A 20,405-nucleotide genomic window follows, 5' to 3' on the forward strand; every position below is an offset into this window, starting at 1 on the left:
TCTTAATTCATTGTCCTTTAGTCATAATGGTAATAAGTTACTGGGCTTTACATCACAAACAGACTTAAGTATGGTCACTGTGCTAAACAAGAGGGACACGAGAAATGGGATCTGTTTTTAGTAGACTGGATTTGTTTTCACATCTCAAGATTGGTAAAAAAAAAAAAGGGGGGTTTTCAACTCCAACTGTTTAAATTCGCCAGTCAGTCACAATAAATTCACCTTTTATTTTTTAAAAAAAATGGCAGGGGGAAGATTTCCATGAAGTATGTCTCAATTGATGAAACCTAGTTTCCTATGGGAAATGAACATCCCAGACATATTGAAAATATATCCAGAAAAAAATCAAGTTTATCATGTCAGGTTGTCAAGGCAACCCCATTTACTTTTAATATCCTCCAAAATAAGTGGAGGAGAGCTAGACAGCTAAACCTAATAAGCATTTAATAAACACCTTGGATGGTAATGATGATGATGAGTTCAATGATGAAATCTGTTTCTCATGGGACATCAGGACAAAAATTGTGTGTGTGGAGGAAATTAAATGTATTTATGAACCCAACCAGGGAGGGAGAAGGAGAGAGAGAGAGCAGTTTGAAGTAGTCCTTTAGTTGCATAAGTGTCTTGATCATGAATTTATCTATATTTAAATATATATTTATTGTTCCTCCTCCTTCATTTTGGTCAAGGAAATAATGGAAAATTTAGAGTTCTGTATGCTTATTCTCACCTAGAAATGACTTTTGTTAGCATTTTATTTCCTAACGTTGGTCATTAGAGGCCATTAGAAATTGGTCATTTCTTCCTAAGAAATGCCGTTTTCTAGCATAATCAGTTAGAAAAAAAGATCCATGCATTTGCTCTGGCCCTTTATGTATTTATAGCAATTTACATAATGAAAGATTGGTTCGTTTGATGTTGTTTAAACTATTTTAGTATACACTAACGTAGTTTGTACTACAAGGAAGTTTCATGTTTTCAGGCTTTTATCATTATTTAAACTGATCTTTCTAAACAGGTCATTTTTACACCCTGGAAGGACAAAATGATGCTCTTCTTTGTGGTAACAGCTCAGATGCAGGGTAAGACTGTGCCTTCTCTACTATCCCTTGCATGTGGGATAGCCTCCACTGATCTTCTTCCTCCTCAATGCTCTCTCCTGTTAAGAGTCTCTGTCCTACAGAGGATTTAATTTAAAAAAACTGCATTTCTTCTAAGCACCTGCATCCAGGAATTGTCTTTCCCTTTCACTGTATTGTCTGTCAAGAAAGCAAAACTTGAATGCTTTTTCAAAAAGCAAGATCACAACACAATGCTGAAACTACTTAAAACCTGGACCAATAAATATGTTAGTGCGATATTTGTATGGTGCTAAATATGTAATATTTCTGCTCTGGGTGTCACGTCAGCTTGGAACAGAAGATTCTAAAACTGGTGGGCCTGTCCTGGAAATGTTGTATTTACAGTAGCAAGTCCATCATATTATAGTCTCCCAAGCACTTAGTACAGATCTCTGCAAACAGTAAGCTCTCAATAAATGTCATAGATCGATTGATTGGCACATCGTGAGTGCTCAGTAAATAACCAGCAATCACTGAAACACTGAGAAGTGGTAGAGAAACCTGGAATGTTGTAGTTACCTCACTTATGTTTTCAGCTAGGGGAAAGGTTTTAGAATGTCCCCCATTTAAGGATTTTCTTGCTACCGCCGACCCTGGTGTCCTAGCCGGGACTGCAGATTTCCCCTGTTCGTGTAACTTGCTTTGATCTGTCGGTAATAATAATAATAATAATAATAATAATAATGGTATTTGTTAAGCACTTACTATGTGCAAAGCACTGTTCTAAGCTCTGGGGGGATACAAGGTGATCAGGTGGTCCCACGGGGGGCTCACAGTCTTAATCCCCATTTTACAGATGAGGCCCAGAGAGTGAAGTGACTTGCCCAAGGTCACACAGCTGACAAGTGGCGGAGCCGGGATTTGAACCCATGACTTCTGCCTCCAAAGCCCGGGCTCTTTCCACTGAGCCACGCTGCTTCCCTAAAGGGAAGAGGGTAGAGGGTCAGTTTCCCGTCACACCGTGCCTGCCTGAGTCCTCTGCAAGATAAGATGGCCGGCAAGAAAGGCTACTATGCTGTCCGACTTGCAGTGACTGCTCAGGACTTTCTGGAATACTGATCTGGAAATCCTGAGGGCTTGCCCGATCTAATCAGTCTTAATCAGTTTTGTCTGGAACGCGTGGCCACTCTGTGTGTTCTTTCTTCTATTTTTTTTTCTGTTCAGAAGGGCATTCACATTCACCACAACACTACCTTAGAGATCCAGGTGTGTGGAGCACATTGGCACATTTTACAGCATAGGATGGTGCAGGGACAAAAGGATATATTTAGCATTCACAAAGAAACTTTGCTTTTAGTAAGCGCTCAATAAATATGATTGAATGAAAAACATGACCAATATAATAACTGTACTATCAATCAATCAATTATATTTACTGAGCATGTACTGTGTTCAGAGCACATTGAATTTGATACATCTGTTTTTCTTTCCTGTTAAGGAGATCAAAGTGCTTTCACATCTATGCTCCCAATTATCCACAAAGCATTGGATTATCTTTTCTTTTGTAATATCGAAACCCAGACGGACTGTGGGCCACAGCTATGAGTCCATACTGCACAGGTTGTCTGATTCAGTAGTTTAGTTGTCTCCCCTAGAATATTTGCAAATTCAGAATCATTAAATTCAGAATCATTATAGGAGGCCTTCCCAGACTGAGCCCCCTTCTTCCTCTCCCCCTCCTCCCCCCTCCATCCCCCCCGCCTTACCTCCTTCCCTTCCCCACAGCACCTGTATATATGTATATATGTTTGTACATATTTATTACTCTATTTATTTTACTTGTACATATCTATTCTATTTATTTTATTTTGTTAATTTGTTTGGTTTTGTTCTCTGTCTCCCCCTTCTAGACTGTGAGCCCACTGTTGGGTAGGGACCGTCCCTATATGTTGCCAACTTGTACTTCCCAAGCACTTATTATAGTGCTCTGCACACAGTAAGTGCTCAATAAATATGATTGATTGATTGATTGATTAAAAATAACAACAAAGACCCAGCAAATGCAGGTACTTAAAAGCAAAACATGGAAATATTTTAAAAGTTGTTTTTATGATACTTTTACCGCACTGTTCATCTAGCTTCCTCCAAGGAGCTCTCCAGAGGCAGAATACCGGATTGGAGAGGTCGTTTATCTGGCCCAGCATCACATCTCTTGTTTTATAGTAACAATAATCGTATTTGTTAAGCGCTTACTATGTGCTAAGCACTGTTCTAAGCGCTGGGGTAGATACAGTGTTGTCAGGTTGTCCCATGTAGGGCTCACAGTCTTCATCCCCATTTTACAGATGAGGTAACTGAGGCACAGACAAGTTAAGTGACTTGCCCAAAGTCACACAGCTGACAAGTGGCGGAGCTGGTTTTAGAACCCACGACCTCTGACTCCCAAATCCATGCTCTTTCCACCAAGTCAGGCGGCTTCTCTATAAGCCTTGTGAGTTCACGGTCCAGAAAAGGGCTGCTTTGCCACCTTTAAACTTAGGATTTGGGAAGCACCTATTCAGATGCAATTTCTCTCCTCTCCCTTTGCTATTTGCAGTCAGTGTCCTGAAGGATATGTGTGTGTGAAAGCTGGAAGGAACCCCAACTATGGCTACACGAGCTTCGATACCTTCAGCTGGGCCTTCTTGTCCCTGTTTCGACTGATGACTCAGGACTTCTGGGAAAACCTTTACCAGCTGGTGAGCGCTGGGGGAAACAAGCACTTTTTGATAAGAAATGTGTGATAATGACATCAAACCCCTTCCGATCCTTCATTTCTCCCTGAGGAGAGCAGGCCATGGGGTTCAAAAGTAACACTGACGGTGTAAAAAGCTGTTATCTTCTCTTCTACAGACCCTACGTGCGGCAGGCAAAACCTATATGATATTTTTCGTCCTGGTGATCTTCCTGGGCTCCTTCTACCTTATAAATTTAATTCTGGCTGTGGTCGCCATGGCCTATGAAGAACAGAATCAGGCAACACTCGAAGAGGCAGAACAGAAAGAGGCCGAATTTCAGCAGATGCTGGAGCAACTGAAAAAGCAACAGGAAGAAGCTCAGGTATTGCCAAAAGGGAAAGATTAAATTGGCTGTATTCTGATTATACATATGACATATGAGAAGCAAGCATGGCTTAGTGGATAGAGCCCGGGCCTTGGGGTCAGAAGGTCATGGGTTCTAATTCTGGCTCCGCCACTTGTCTGCCATGTGACCTTGGGCAAGTCACTTCATTTCTCTGGGGCTCAGTTACCTCATCTGTAAAATGGGGATTAAGAGTGTGAACCCTATGTGGGACAGAGACTATGTCCAACCTGAATAACTTGAATCTATGCTAGTACTTAGAACAGTGCGTGGCACTAGTAAGACTAAACAAGTACCATTATTATTATTATTATTATTATTATTATTATTTATTACAGTACCCAAGAGGGTTACAGATTCCTTTTTCAAATGGGACCTCATGGATGTAATCAAGACTAGCAAATTTCTGTTTGTTTTTGGACATTTTACAGTTTGCGTTATATTCACTGCTTGCTAATGCCCAAGCAGTTTACTAACTGATTATTACTTTCATTGTTATGATTATAGTAAGTACTACTACCACGCCTTCATGGAACTATGCTTCTTAGTCATGTTTTACCCTTCACAGTAATTTTGTTAAATCTTGGGTTCTAATTCCAGCCCTACCACTTACCTGCTGGATAACCTGGGGCAAGTCACTTAACCTCTCTGTGCCTCAGTCATCTCATCTATAAAATGGGGATTAAGACTGTGAGCCCTATATAGGAAAGGGACTGTGTCCAACCCAATTATCTTGTATCTATCTACCCCAGCACTTAGCATAGTGTCTGGCACATAGCAAGCACTTAACAAATACCAAATGATCTGTTCCTTTAACAATGAAAATTCATAAATAATCAGTGAAATATATTTGTAAAACAAAAATACTCAACATTTATGTGATTTTTTTTTGTATTCCAATACCTGTTCTAAGAGAAGCAGCATGGCCTAGTGGATAGAGCACAGGCCTGAGAGTCAGAAGAACCTGGGTTCCAATCCCAGCTCAGCCACGTATCTTCCGTGTGACCTTGGGCAAGTCACGTCACTTCTCTGGACCTCGGTTACCTCACCTGTAAAAAGGGGATTAAGAGTGTGAGCCCCCTATGAGACAGGAACTGGGTCCGACCTGACTAATTTGTATCTACTCCAGTGCTTAGAACAGTGTTTGGAACATAATAGACACTTAACAAGTAACATAATTATTACTATCATTATTATTATGTACTTAGCTGAACTACCCAAACACCATCATCATCATCAATCGTATTTATTGAGCACTTACTGTGTGCAGAGCACTGTACTAAGCGCTTGGGAAGTACAAGTTGGCAACATATAGAGACAGTCCCTACCAACAGTGGGCTCACAGTCTAAAAGGGGGAGACAGAGAACAAAACCAAACATACTAACAAAATAAAATAAATAGAATAGATATGTACAAGTAAAATAAATAAATAAATAGAGTAACAGTGAACTGCACATCAAATTTGTGACCTGTGAGTTTCACAGAAGTTGAACTCTAACTTTCTTTGTCCTACTCTTGAAAGCCAGTGCTCCCCTGTCTGTTAAGGTTGCAGATGAATGAGTCTGATATTGTTTGGATCAGAGAATCATTATGCAGTAAGTGGGGAGCAGTTTGTACACAAGTAAAGTCGAAGATGATAGTGTTGCCGGTAGCTCATTATGAGAAGGGAACTTGTCTGCTAATTCTCTTGTACGCTCCCAAGCACTTAGAACAGTGCTCTATACCTCTAATTGGTAACTGACACCTGGATTAAAAGAGTCCTTGCAAAATGATATGTGGCTACATATCTGGACCTTCCTGTCTTCTGTTTAGCTGGTTTCATTGCTACTTAGGGTTTTCACAAATAGGAAATTTACCCTCATTAGAAAGGGGAAGTATAACCTCGGCGCTAATGGATATCAATGAAAATACTGGCATGTTCCAAAATCTCATCTATCTTGCCCTATTTCAGGCTGCAGCGGTAGCAGCAGCATCAGCTGACTCGAGAGATTTCAGTGGAACCGGGGGCATCGGGGGTTTCTCGGAGAGTTCTTCAGCAGCATCAAAATTGAGCTCAAAAAGTGCAAAAGAGAGGAGAAACCGAAGGAAAAAAAAGAAACAGAAGGAACAGTCTGGAGAAGAAGAGAAGGAGGAAGAGGAGGTCCGCAAATCTGAATCTGAAGACAGCATCAGGAGGAAGGGTTTCCGTTTTTCCATCGAAGGAAACAGGTTGACGTATGAAAAGAGGTTTTCTTCTCCCCATCAGGTACAGAACTTTAAGTGAACTGTGCTGTACAATCATCATGGTTGCTTTCCTAGAAAAATGCAGTGATCTCCGCAGTATAAGACTGCCTCCCCCTCCACCCTATAGTAGTGTCTCAGGAGGGAAGGAGATATGAAGAGATAACTTGTTAAATTAGGTTTTCAATATTTTAAATGGAAAATGTTCTTCCTGTTGGCAGATTTAATGGCTAGTAATAGTGTATACACTGACCACGTTTTTATTATTGAACTAGAGATCCATTTAACTCAGTTCCAGAGTTCACCAGCTGTTCAGTGCAGGAAATGGCAGCACATTAATTCATTTGTAATTACAGAGGCCTATGTAGGAGAAATATATCATGACTTGGGTTGGAATTAGACCAAGGTTGATAGCCCAACCAACATAGAAGGCCAAATGATAGCTAACCAACCCCAGGGTCTCACCCTTGTTTGCCACATACACCTCTATCCCTTAAATGCCGTCTCTACACCTAGAAATTGGGAGGATTATCGGATTGAAACTAGTGAGTCAAATTTATTCCTATGGATGGGCTTCTTTTTTGAATACATGCATCTCTCCGTGTGGACCACCTTCTAAAAAAAAGCTGCAAATTACTAATTATGTTCTTTGTATGAGTCTTGGCATCCTAATCCATTACTGATAAATAAGACAAAAGGAAATTGATGAATGGAACTAGTCATATTTTCTATTTCACAAAATAAGTGTTTTGTCTCACACCCCGTTGACCTTCCCCTTATAACAGCTCTCCATGGCAAGAGGGGAAAGTCTCAGGAGAGGCCACATTTCTCTTGGCTGTGCAGGCTGGAGAGTGAGCTATTTTGTGAGGAAACTGAATACAAAGCATTTTCCCCTCCCCATGGGGCCCAGAAACCTCAGAGAGGAACTCTCAGAACAAGTAATAAAGGCTTCCCCCAGTCTAAAGTTTTATTGCTAGCCGAAATCCACACAAGACACCCTCCACTGCGTGTGTATTTTGAAATTTTTTAATGCCATTTTACTGACCAATTCCAAAATGGACCAAGAAATGTATTTTACCCACTCGCAAATTTTCATCTTCTTTTCCAGTGATTTATCAGTAACAAAAGCCAATATAGATCATATTCTCTATTTGAATTTAAGTTCTTATTTGCCTACAGCTTCCATCTGATGCCTTGCAGAGACTTCCACTGGTCACCTAGTTTAATTCTTGATGTCTCTAAGGAAGATATTGCCTAAGTAGTCTTCATTCCTGAAGTTGTGGCTACTACTTATATGCAGCTTTGCAGGGTGTCTGCATTTGTATTAGTGTGGCAAAAAATTTGCAGTTGCTTAGCTAGTGGATCTTATCATCCCAGTAAATAATAATGACGGTGTTTTATAAGAGCTTACTATATACCTAGCACAGTACCAAGTGCGCATGCTAATCAAGTTGGATACAGTCTCTAATCCACATGAGAATCATCATCTAAGTAAACAATTTTACAGTTTCCTGAACTTTTAAGAAAGCTTTTCTTAGATGGCTAGGAAATAGCCAAAGAAGTGTGCTGTAAAATCCTCCAAACAGGTCTGGGTGAAACCTGGCAATTGAATTGTAGCAAAGGAAATGACAAAAACAACATGACACAGAAAGCAAAGGAAGTGGCATCCCTACATTTCCCAGTGACAATTGGGACATTCTGAAAGGAGTTTCCCTTCTCTGCCTTAGATGCTTTTGTACTGGGGCTTTTGTAGAGCTAGTGAAAGGCTGCCGACTTGACTTTCTACCATCCCTTTTCCTCAGGTGGGTAGCTGAATAGGGAGAGTGTGCATTTAAATTTTAGTCCTTGTTCAGTGCTGGGCAGCAAGGCAGCTCATGGAGCATGTACTTCTCAATATATCAGATTTAGATATTCTGTAAACATTTGGGATTTTCTTAATTGTGGACCTACAAAGCTTTGAAATGCTTCTTGGGATATAATCATAAAATATAACCCCAACAGTTATTGCTGGCTCCGGAAAACTCATACTTCTTTTTCTTTATTTTTTTTTCCTTCTAGTCTTGAAAACAGAATCCATGTTCCCTAGAAATGCATCGTGGTTTTAATGATTTGTCTTTCCCCGGTCTCTATTTGGGCCATTTGGTTGCTATGAAAACGTTTTATCTTGGAAGCACCAGATAATGATATAAAATGGGAACTACTAAGGTTTCATGAATGCCATACAAATTCAGTGTACATGTAGTTATCCCTGTGGTTAGAAATCGAAGAGAGAAACAAAAATACATATGTAAATGATACCCTTGCTTAACAATTTCAGTATTTAAACCTTAAACCTTGGAAGGAACAGTCAGCAGTTTTTTCTGTAGACCTGCACAATCTCAGCATTCTGCCATTTCTGTTAATGAGAGAATTGTGACAAGCCCCTAGGAAGTCACAATAAAGAACAACAAAGGAAGCAGTTCAAGAGAGCAAACACCTAGGCTAGAAAGAGATGAATGGACAGAGTACAGTTTAACAGAGTTGGTAGACACATGCTATGCCTACAACGAGATTACAGCTCTGAATTACTGAAAAGCAGTTTTTCTCTGGGACAGTGCAATTAAGCAATGAAATTTATTTCTGTGCATACTGAATGTTTTTCAAACTGTTCAGCAATGAAGATCTCAGTATTCCAAAAACAAACTAATTCAGCAGCTGAGATGGGAGTGGAGGTTTTATTTATTTATTTTAAGAAGTTACATGTAAAATTCTGAATGAATAGCCGAAACTTCCACTTTGAAAGTGATTGCAAAATCAAACAAATTCAGATTTTCAGAAAGCTCCACAAAAGAGCAATACATCATATAGAGTGTGCTAGAATCACTCGTTAGCTCCACAAATAAAGAGGAAAAGAGACCTCAGTTGTTAGAAAATGTAAAAATCACACTCTTGGGGAGTTCCTCCTAGAGGGAAAGCCACTCTTCAAAACTACCAGGTATTTAGTGAGTAGCCCCATCTGGAGACAGCCAATCACAGGAGGAATGGAAAAAGAAGAGGGAACTGATTAATTGTGGAAAAGAAGCCCCTCCACCATTGCAAATTAGAATGGGGATTGAGTAACCCTTATGATGGGACACAGGAGAAAAGGTTCTCCAGGTTGAGGGGAGCCCAGAAGCTAAGATTCTTGAGGAATGAGATTGCCCCCGAGGGGAAAGAAAGCGATTGTAAAAATCACTAGATGCTGCTGCACCTTAACACCAGAAAATCACAGGGAAGAATCTAAAGGCGCTGAAAGTGAAACCTGGGGCTCTCCTAGAAAGGAACGGATTAGAGGGAAGGGAAAGTTGCTTTGCGTCTGAGTTCGTTTAACTTTGTTGCCAAATTTATTTGGTAACCTTAGTTCTATTTAAAGCCAGTTAAAGCTCTAACCTCCTTGTTTGGATTTGGTAGGTGATACAAGGGGATCTCATTGCTAGATGTGTTTGCCTGGCAAGCTGAGAGTGGGAATGGTTATAACACCTCTCCTTCATTCACCAAGCACCGCAGAACCAGCTTGTAGATGATCCCAAATGATCCCTTAGATGTTCAGCGTCTGGGGTGGTAGTAGTAGCCTAAGAAGGGGAGAATTGAGGTTTGCTAAATTGAGGTCCCTAGTTCCCTCTTGTTCTTGGAAGAGGAAAAAATGGGGGGCTTTACATCCCATAGATACTGCCACGATTCCGAGCCCATTCTAAGGTGGCTGTTCTGAAAGCTAGAAACACTGAGGTGACCTTGATCTTCCCCCACCATATTTTACAATACAGAAATACTTTGAGTAGAATAGTTGTTCTTAAGATCTCAGTAGGCAGGCGTTCTGAAAAACAAAAAACATTCCAAGCCAAATATAAAGCTGGAATGATGTCATCATCATCATATCATCAATAGTATTTATTGAGCCCTTACTATATGCAGGGCACTGTACTAAGTGCTTGGGAGAGTACAATACAATAGAGTTGGCAGCTATGTTCCCTGACCATATTCTGAGCTAGTCTTCTGGCAGAAGGTCGACCTGACATTATTATCAGAGCGGTAGTTAGCCCAGGTTCAAAGTATCAAAGCTTCACCAATACTGTTTCTTTTCTTTCTTTTTTTTTGATTTCCAAACAGTGTATAGCAACTGCATGATTGATTTCATCGATCTCTCTATTTTGGCACTGCTGAAATTAAGTTAAGAATAACTATACTATTTAGGAAAATAGTCATGATTCTGTATTGTGAATCCAAGTTCTTAGTGCAAATGGGTCCTTTTAATCAAGTATGCAGCAAACTTCCTTAGAGGGGAAAAACTGTGAAAAGCAAGGAGTGAATAAAGCAGTTCTTTCCAGCTTGATTTGTTTTTATTTATTCATGAAGACTGGTAATAAAAAATTCAGAAGGAAGAAGAGCAAAGATTCCACTAAGCAGCTTTTTGAACTATAAACAGAACTAGGAGGAAGATTGCTTTTATTTTTCTCCAAGATAAAGTCAGCGTCTCTGCTCTCGGGGGTCCCCAGTGATCTCATGAAATGTTTATTTTTATCCCCAAGGAATTGAAATATGTATAAGGGCATGTTTAACTATTTTCCCTGGACTGATATTCTGGATCAGCCTCTGATTTTGGTGTCCACATTAGTGAAGAAGAATAGAGCTTTATGGTTTACGGACTGTCGGCTAATAATCCTCTGTGTGTGTGTGTGCGCTCTTGTGTTTGCGTATGTGTGTATCTGTGTTTGTTTCAGTCCTTGCTGAGCATCCGTGGCTCCCTCTTCTCTCCGAGGAGGAACAGCAGGACAAGCATTTTCAGCTTCCGAGGTCGAGCAAAGGATGTCGGCTCAGAAAATGACTTTGCCGATGATGAGCACAGCACTTTCGAAGACAACGACAGCAGGAGAGATTCCCTCTTCGTTCCGCACAGACATGGAGAAAGGCGCCACAGTAACGTTAGCCAGGCCAGCCGGTCATCTCGCGTGCTGCCGGTGCTTCCAGTCAATGGGAAGATGCACAGCTCTGTGGACTGTAATGGGGTCGTTTCTCTGGTCGGTGGGCCGTCCACGCTTACGTCACCCACGGGACAACTCCTGCCAGAGGTGACGATCATTGGTCCTGCTAATGCTGCACATGTGGGAATGAGCCAGGTTTTTCAGTTTTCTGACCAAGGTTTGACTTAATGGGATCCTAGTGATGATTGAGATGGTTAATTGGAAGCTTTTTTGTTGGTAATGGTACTAGTACCTACTATTCTACAGGTCAGTTTTGAAACAAGAGTGTTTCTGGGAGTATGACTTCTGAAGAGCCTAATTAAGAGAATTCCTCTGTCATTATAACCACAGTGTGGTGTTTGACAAGACTCGTAACTAGCAACATACAGCATTCATTCAATCATATTTATTGGGCACTTACTGTGTGCAGAGCAGTGTACAAAGCACTTGGGAAGAACAAATCATCACCATATAGGGACTGTGAGCCCACTGTTGGGTAGGGACTGTCTCTATATGTTGCCAACTTGTACTTCCCAAGCGCTTAGTACAGTGCTTTGCACACAGTAAGTGCTCAATAAATACGATTGATTGATTGATAGGGATGGTCCCTACCCAACAACTGGCTCACAGTAATATCCAAAAACTAGCTTAGTTTTAAGTGTAAATAAATCAAATGTGTTTAAATCAAACCAATTCATGTTTAGCCAATAATCTAAATAAAAAATTAAATATATGAATCGGATAAAAATTTGATATTCTCCTTAGAAAAAAAATTGTTAGAAATTAAGTCCCCATAAACACATTAGCCTCTATATTTCTCTGCATGGACTATCTCTTTTAGGCACCATTGTCTTGAACTTTAAGAAGCTCTTAGTACAGTATTCTGCACACAGTGAACATTCAATGAATACCACTGGTTGATTGATACAAGTCAGTGAACTGCTTAGTTGCTGTTCATTTGCCAAGGCACTTTTCTTACTAATTTTCCTGATCTGTGGGTGGCAGAGGCCATTCTTATTTCCCAGAAATTAATTAAATAACTAAGTCAAATGTACCACAGGTAGTCATTAGTTTCACAGGGCTGAAAGGGCCATTCAGTGTTTTGCATGCTTTAGGAGTTTTATATGCAGCCAGAAGGGGATGAAAGAGTTTTTCAGTAAAAAGTGGCAAAGGAGGAAAAAGAAAAAAAAAATCACCATAATTCTCCATATGCTTATTGTTAAAAACAGAAACATTTTAATTTTACTACTGAGTAGTAATTCCAATTTGCAAGCCTGAATACTTTGGCCAAAATATGTACTATTTAGCAGTTTATCTCTGCTCTTTTCAAAAACCATTTCTTGTAGGGAATTTGACATATTCCCTATTAGAAAAAGATAAAATAATCTCTCAAAGTAATTTGAGAAATTTAGGTTGACTTTAAGGAAGAACATTTTTATTAAGAAATGGTAGTGAAACACTGGAATGAGTTTGTGAAGAGGAAACTTGTACTTCCCAAGCGCTTAGTACAGTGCTCTGCACACAGTAAGCGCTTAATAAATACGCTTGAATGAATGAATGATTATAGGGTCTCTTTTCTGAAGGTCTTTAAAAATGGGAGCACTTCATCTGCCAGATTGGCAGGTAGTCCTGGCCACAGGGGGACATGAGCTATGATTTCTTGATTCTCCTTTTGACTCTGATTCTGAAGTGTTCTTGAGTGTTAAAATGCATCAACTTGGAGCTATTTGGTGTGTGTGTAATAAAGGCATCGACATGTTTAAAAAAAATACTAAGGAATCCAAGACTCTTGGAGTTTTCCAGAGCTCCACAGGATCTGGAGAGGTGGTGGGTGATTATGGCTCAGTGGTTGAGTGGTATATATTAAGTTCTTACTGATTACAGACTCTGTGTCAAAAAAAAAAATTATCCAGGGGAAGGTTAGGCATGGTCCCAGACCCTCAAGGGAAGGTCTAAAGCCCAAGGAAGGAGAGAAGAGACAGGTGACAGACACATAAAGGATGAAACAATGAAAATAATACAAAAGACAGAGTCAGTGATCTATACATCAAGAGGTAGAGGACACTGTGGCTAGCAGAGTTTTGAGCTCCTGTGGTCAGAGTCCAGTGTTTGCAGCCACCGTCACAGTACAGGTGTTAACCACTTACCTTCTCACGGTTCTGAAAGCTGAGAAGGTCTTATTCTGCCACTGCTTCTCGGCCAACTGGCTGGAAAAGGTGGAACTGATGGAAGTGTGTCCGGTAGGAGAAGAGCCTCCGCCCCACATGTCAGGCCACAAAAGTCCAGTGTAAGAAGATGTGAACAAGATATTTGGAATGGATGGTAAAACTGGGGAAGTGGAGGGAAGGGAAATGGAGAAATTAACCTGGGAAGGCTTCACATGGGAGAAGGTAATTTTTAGAACTGATTAAAAGTCAAAAGTGGTGTGGTTTAATGTAATAGAGCAGAGTGAACATTCCCACTGGATAATGGGATGTTACGTGTGATGGACAGAAGAGAAGGGGCTGCAGTCAGGAGGGGGCAGTGAGAAATTTGCGAACTGGAAGGGAGCAAGAGAACAGAGAAGCTCATTATGAGGGGGAGCCTTGAAGCTCAGGGTCAGAAGTTTAATTTGATGTGAGTGTTAACTGGGGATTAATCTGGGCTTTTCAGGCAGAGACTGATGTGATGTGATGAGATCAACACTTGAGAGAGATGAATCTTACTGCTTCATGTCCGATAGAGTGGAGTGGAGCGGCTGCAATAATGGTTGGGGGATGACAAGCTACCCTACTTGTGGCAGGAGGGATGGAGCATTACGGTCGAAATATTATGCTTGCAATATTATGTTCAGGAAGAATCGGCAGAACTTGGTGACAGATTGAATGTGTGGTTGTGGTATTGAAGAGTGGGGGTGGCTGAGACAGGAGGTGAAGGTGACTCAAAGGAGATGGGAAGGAGGGATGGTGTTGATAGAAATGAGAAAATTAGTGTTAGGAGGAAAAAATTAGCAATTCGGTTTTGAGATGCATTAAAATTAGCCAAGATTAATAGCCTAAGAAATCACCAGCATGTTTCTGTAGCAAATAGACTGATTAGATTGCTGTGGAGAGGAAGGCACTGGAAAGGTGAGAGGAAAAAAAAAAAACATTTGAGCTCATTGCCCTACTAGATATTGTGGACCAGCATTTGTCTACATTTTAATATAACCCATTTTCCTGCCTTTCACCACTCCAGTCAGGTGAAAGTCTATTGTGATGTTGAAGGCTCAAGTCCAACTTGTACTTCCCAAGCGCTTAGTACAGTGCTCTGCACACAGTAAGTGCTCAGTAAATACGATTGAATGAATGAATGAATGAAGGTACCTGCATTCTAATCCCAGCCCCACCACTGATCTGCTGGGTGACCTTAGGCAAGTCACTAAACTTTTCTGTGCCTCAGTTACCTCATCTGTAAAGTGGGGATGAAAACTGGGAGCCCCTTGTGGGCATGGACTGTATCCAAACTGATTGGTTTGTATCTTTCCCAGTGCTTAGTACAGTGCCTAGCACATAGTAAGCACTTAACAAATACCATAGGAAAAAAAAACGGGGACCTGGAGATGATTTTATAGGTCGTCCCTGCAACACACAGTTTCATACTTTTCAGTATTAAACAAAAAAAAAGTAAACCACCTTTAGATTCATTTAGTTGGCAGGCAAAAATATATCTTTAAGATACGTAGCTTGAATTTTTTAGGCTTGAAAGAGCGAAGTTGTCAGATTGATATATTTTCCCTTTGTTGCTCCTGAAGATGACGGTTTTTTATGTGTGTATTTCATTTTCAGGGTACCACTACAGAAACAGAAGTGAGAAAGAGACGGTCAAGTTCTTATCATGTTTCCATGGATTTACTAGAAGATCCTTCAACAAGGCAAAGAGCAATGAGTATAGCCAGCATATTAACGAACACCATGGAAGGTATACAACAGATTTTACATCATGGTTACTAAGTCAGTATAAACAGAATAATATGCTTATATGAAGTGCCTCTGACAGTCTTTTGTATATTTAATCAAGTATGTATGTCTGTTATTTTGTTGAAGATTTCTTTGTGGTACAGATATAGCCTTCAGAAAGTTTGAAGGTAAACTCGATGTAGTTTTTCCTTAGAACAGGTGATGTCCTAAAACGATGAGAAAACAGATTTTGGTGATGATGATACCCTTACCCCAGTTTTTCAGGGTGAGCTACCCTTACCTTGGAATATATTCCTTTTTCCATCAGGAAATACTGCATATTTTAGGTTAGCTCAGTACCAACCGAGTCATTTCAAAATGAAGGAAATTGCATTTCCCTGCCTAGGACCATGGGCCTGAAGTACATTCCGCTTCTAGGTGGCTGCAGTTTGACTCTACATTTGAGATCTTAGTGCTCTACTTGTGAACACTCATGTGTTGGGTGTTCAGTTCGGTTCAAAGTGCACATATAACTTCGCAAAGTGCTGCACCCTTGCTCACCTTCTTGCTTGTGCCTGAGCGACTGTCAGGGATGAGAGAGGGCAATGGCGCCGTGCAAGCCACTAGCAGTATAATCCATTCCTCTGCACAGGTTCTCGGTCCTGAAGTCTCAGGGCTGAGGCTCATCCGTCGTTCCTGACGGGAGATTCCATCATCATCATCATCATCATCATCATCATTTCATAATGTAAGTCTACTAACATTTCGAATTCCATTTCCCTCAGAAATACTTCCTATAACATGTGTTCTCCTCTTCCTTTCTTGCCTGCTACCCCTATAGAGGAAGGGCTTCTGTGCCTAATGCACTCTCTGCAGTTTTGTTTCTGTTCCCCGTGAGCTTGGCCAAATGCTTTTGATCGGAATGAAGAATCTCAGGGATAATAATTTAAGAAGGCAGGGGTATAAACGTTCACAGTCATAGAAATGTGTGGCGCTCCTGTCATGTACAGTATGTGTCACCCTCAAGTAGTGTGCATTGAAAAAAAACCCAGTTTTGATGATGTCATAATGCAGAAACAGAAATCGTTTCAGTGATTTCTCCTGGATATTAAACTGTAGTACATTCTTCTCCAACCTCGCCTGCCGTTAGCTTGCACTCCCTCTACCCCCCCAGCTGCCAGTAGCTTGCTCCACCCTATCCCTCCAGGTAAAGTCTTTGGAAGATTCTCTGGTCTTCTGCTCCTTGCCATAGCAAAACCACTGAGAGGAAGCTGCCAGTGGTTCTGCTACCGATGTCAGCAGTATGTCTGCTCCTTAAAGCAGGAAGTAGAGAAGGAGACAGGGTAAGTCAAAATCATAGTAATACTTTGCACTTTTGATACTATTCAGCTGAATCAAACAGAGAAAAGCCTCTCAAAAGAGCACCACCAGATCGAACTCTTGCTGAAGGTAAACTTTCAGTTTTCTAACTGCGTGCCAATATAGCTCCCTGTGAAACGCCATGGAATGTCTTTCCGTGGTGTTGTATAGGATGAGGATATGGCCCTGGAACAAACTTGCTTTTAAAACAGTTGCCCGACAGAGTGCAGTGAGTGTGAGTTTTCTACTTTTAGGACCCTTATCGTATTCTCATTTCTCCTACATATTTGCAGGGGGAGATGAGGGACTAAGTCCTGAGTCTGTTTGCCCATAAAGTTGTGTTCGATGAGAACCTGGTTTTCAACACCCTCACTTCCCAATATCTTGAATTCAGCATCCCAGCTAGAATATCAGGCAAGCTGCTAGCATCCATCTTTCATCCAATACCTACTACTGAATAGAGGTCCCTAGGAAGTTGTGGAATGAAATGGAGGGTTTGATTCGGTCCTTAGAAGCGGAGTGTTGCGGAGGACATTTACCTGCCATGTGTAACCTTGCTCTTGATCTCCTTTCCTTTATAATTGAGACTTTGTTGGTCTGAGTTGCTGTTTTTTATTTTTCTTTCCTTATAACTGGTTCTTCTTTCCTTTTCCCTTTGCCTGTTCTCCTCGTGTTAAATTTACTTTTCGGCTGAATTGTTTTAAGGTGATTTTTATTCCAGTACCCACATAACTCCTCCTCTTTCCTGATGTGAAAAGAACAATGCTTCTAATGCAGACGTGATGCTGAATTTGCCCTCTCCTTGTTTTCTCAGCTTCTTTTTGCTACATTTGCTTAATGAAAGGCCGTTTAAAAAAAAGAGAACTTTTCATAACCACACTGCAAAACAAAAAAACAAAAAACATGGTTCTGCCCAGGAAAAGATCAATTCTGCTGGTTCCTCTTTCATATCAAGACTTTACACCCAATTGTAAACAATGAACTTCATTCCAAAATGTAATTGAGAAAAATTTCTATAGTAAATGAAAACCTATGGGACATAGTCATTCAGTGACAAACTTCAAGAACACATAAAAAGAGAAGCAGCGTGGCTCAATGGAAAGAGCCCGGGCTTGGGAGTTAGAGGTCATGGGTTCTAATCCCGACTCTGCCACTTGGCAACTGTGTGACTTCGGGCAAGTCACTTAACTTCTCTGTGCCTTAGTTCCCTCATCTATAAAATGGGGATTAAGACTGTGAGCCCCACGTGGGACAACCTGATTACCTTGTATCCCCCCCCCCCCCACCAGTGCTTAGAACAGTGCTTGGCACATAGTAAGCATTTAAATACCATCATTATTATTATTATAAAAAGTGAAGTGTTTTCATTAGATAGCTTTTAATTTAAACTGGCAGAATTTGGTAACTCTAATAAATCCTTGGCTGTTTAGAGTTTAACCTCAGAGGGGCTTCACTAGTTAGCAATCCATTCAGCATGGCTCAGTGGAAAGAGCACAGGCTTTGGAGTCAGAGGTCATGGGTTCAAATCCCGGCTCCGCCAATTATCAGCTATGTGACTTTGGGCAATCACTTATCTTTTCTGTGCCTCAGTTACCTCATCTGTAAAATGGGGATTAAGACTGGGAGCCCCCCGTGGGACAACCTGATCACCTTGTAACCTCCCCAGCGCTTAGAACAGTGCTTTGCACATAGTAAGTGCTTAATAAATACTATTATCATTATTATTATTATTATTTACTTCTCATAAAAATGCTCTAGGGGACATTGTACGACCCTGAAAATCGGCAACCCATGTAGTTTACGTGTTGCCAAATGGATCTGATTCACATTTCCAGACCTCCTAGAAGGGGAGGGTCCATCCATCAATTCATACTGAACTGCGGCAGTGTCCATTTGTACTTGGGCCACAGAGCAGGTGGCAGTTAATTTGGTGCACACCTCTTTCAGATGTCCAGCTTTTAGACAGTGAAGATCTCTAGCTGTGGAATTGGCGGAAGCCTTGATCCACTTGTACTCAGTCCCTTCCCGCTCCATAGCTGATTATCAGTTCTATCTTCCGTGGAAAGGAGTAGGATCTGTCAGGTCCAGCTGTGCTGACTAGGCTACTATGCATTCATTCATTCAACTCAATCATATTTATTGAGCTCTTACTGTGTGCAAAGCACTGTACTAAGCACTTGAGAGAGTACAATATAACAACAGACACATTCCTACCCACAAGGGGAGACAGACATTAATATAAGTAAATAAGTAAATTGCAGATAAATAATTTATTTACCTGTTTATTCATTTATTTATGCACTGGTGCTCCCTTGTCTCTAAGCAGGAATGAAGTGGGACTGAGACTCTAATGGGAGGTGAAGAAGTATTGGCAATTGTTCAGTTCTTTCCAGGCCTTCCGCAGGTCCCTTCTTCATAGCTAGTGAACTAGAGAAGGGCAAGGGTAGTTGTAGTAATAGCATTTATTGAGCATCCCCTGTCAGGCAGTACCCTGTAATAAGTGTGTGGGAAGTACAAAACAAAGAAGTGACAAATGCCCTCCCCAAAAGGACCTTACGCTCTATTGGGAGAGACTAACATCAGAAGATTTCATAAGTATTCAAAGAAAATTTTGTAATTTATATTCAAAATTATTCAATCTGTCAATCCTATTTATTCAGTGGTTACTGGATGCAGATCACTGGACTAAGCATATGGGCTAGAGCTTGTAGAAACATTTCCTGCCCACAAAGAGCTTACAGTCTAGAGGAGGAGACGTGGTGCTGAGGGTAGGTATAAATAAGTACATAAATGCTAAAGATGGTTGATGGGTTTTTTAAGGCTTGGGTTTCTGGGAATTAATCAAGGCATCTTGTTGGAGGAAGTGAGATTTCAGGAAAGGTTTGAATATGGCATTATAATTTAATTCCATTCTACTCACAAGGTTGTAAAAAGCACCAAAGGGGTTCAGCAGATTGATTGAAGAGGTATTTAAGCAGGAAAATCATCTAAGATGATCTGAAATGGAGTTTGGTTAAGATACCCTACCCTTGGAACAGTGGAGTGAGGATGCCTGAAAATACTTTATATGATGTCATTGACACATCAGTTGAATCCTGAAGAGCTAAAACCTCATTTTTGTTAGTCTATTGTGCCAATTTGGTTCTTTTACTTAAGCCTGAAATGAAGGCTGTTTGAAAAATCAGCAAATACACATTATCATGCCCTTCCATTCTTTCTCTTACAGAGCTTGAAGAATCCAGACAGAAATGCCCACCATGTTGGTATAAATTCGCTAACATGTGCTTGATCTGGGACTGCTGGAAACCCTGGTTGAAAGTGAAGCACATTGTCAATCTGATTGTGATGGATCCATTTGTAGATCTCGCCATCACCATCTGCATTGTCTTAAACACCCTGTTCATGGCCATGGAGCATTATCCCATGACTGAAGAGTTCAGTCGTGTGCTTTCTGTAGGAAACCTGGTAAGACCACCTGGTTGTTTTTGTTTTCTTTAAAATAATATATGATCTCTTCAAATCTAACAGTCTTCACATTCAGTCTATCAATACTATTTATTATTGAGTGTCTACTGTGTAAAGAGCACTGTATTAAGTCATTAGGAGAGTACCATCCCTGTCCTGATAGAGCATTCAGTAAACAGAAAAAAACAACACAAAATGACTTCAGGTAAGGACGGAAAAAGGGGAATGATAAAACACATAAATGAATAATGAAATGACTAAATAGTAGAGTATGTATATTTGGCTG

At 40.6% G+C, this 20,405-nt stretch overlaps 1 protein-coding gene across 1 annotated transcript in view; it reads left to right on the plus strand.

The window, feature by feature from the left end:
- LOC119932515 (sodium channel protein type 2 subunit alpha-like) overlaps window positions 1–20,405 on the plus strand; it is a 98,807-nt gene that overhangs the window by 39,928 nt on the left and 38,474 nt on the right. The window contains exons 8-14 of the mRNA XM_038751761.1: window positions 1,019–1,082; window positions 3,658–3,799; window positions 3,954–4,160; window positions 6,134–6,427; window positions 11,139–11,486; window positions 15,185–15,317; window positions 19,881–20,119. Of these exons, the coding sequence (XP_038607689.1) occupies window positions 1,019–1,082; window positions 3,658–3,799; window positions 3,954–4,160; window positions 6,134–6,427; window positions 11,139–11,486; window positions 15,185–15,317; window positions 19,881–20,119 (1,427 nt within the window). The remainder of the gene's footprint in view (window positions 1–1,018; window positions 1,083–3,657; window positions 3,800–3,953; window positions 4,161–6,133; window positions 6,428–11,138; window positions 11,487–15,184; window positions 15,318–19,880; window positions 20,120–20,405) is intronic.

Source organism: Tachyglossus aculeatus, chromosome 9 (assembly GCF_015852505.1).
Source record: "Tachyglossus aculeatus isolate mTacAcu1 chromosome 9, mTacAcu1.pri, whole genome shotgun sequence".
Classification (NCBI taxonomy): domain Eukaryota; kingdom Metazoa; phylum Chordata; class Mammalia; order Monotremata; family Tachyglossidae; genus Tachyglossus; species Tachyglossus aculeatus.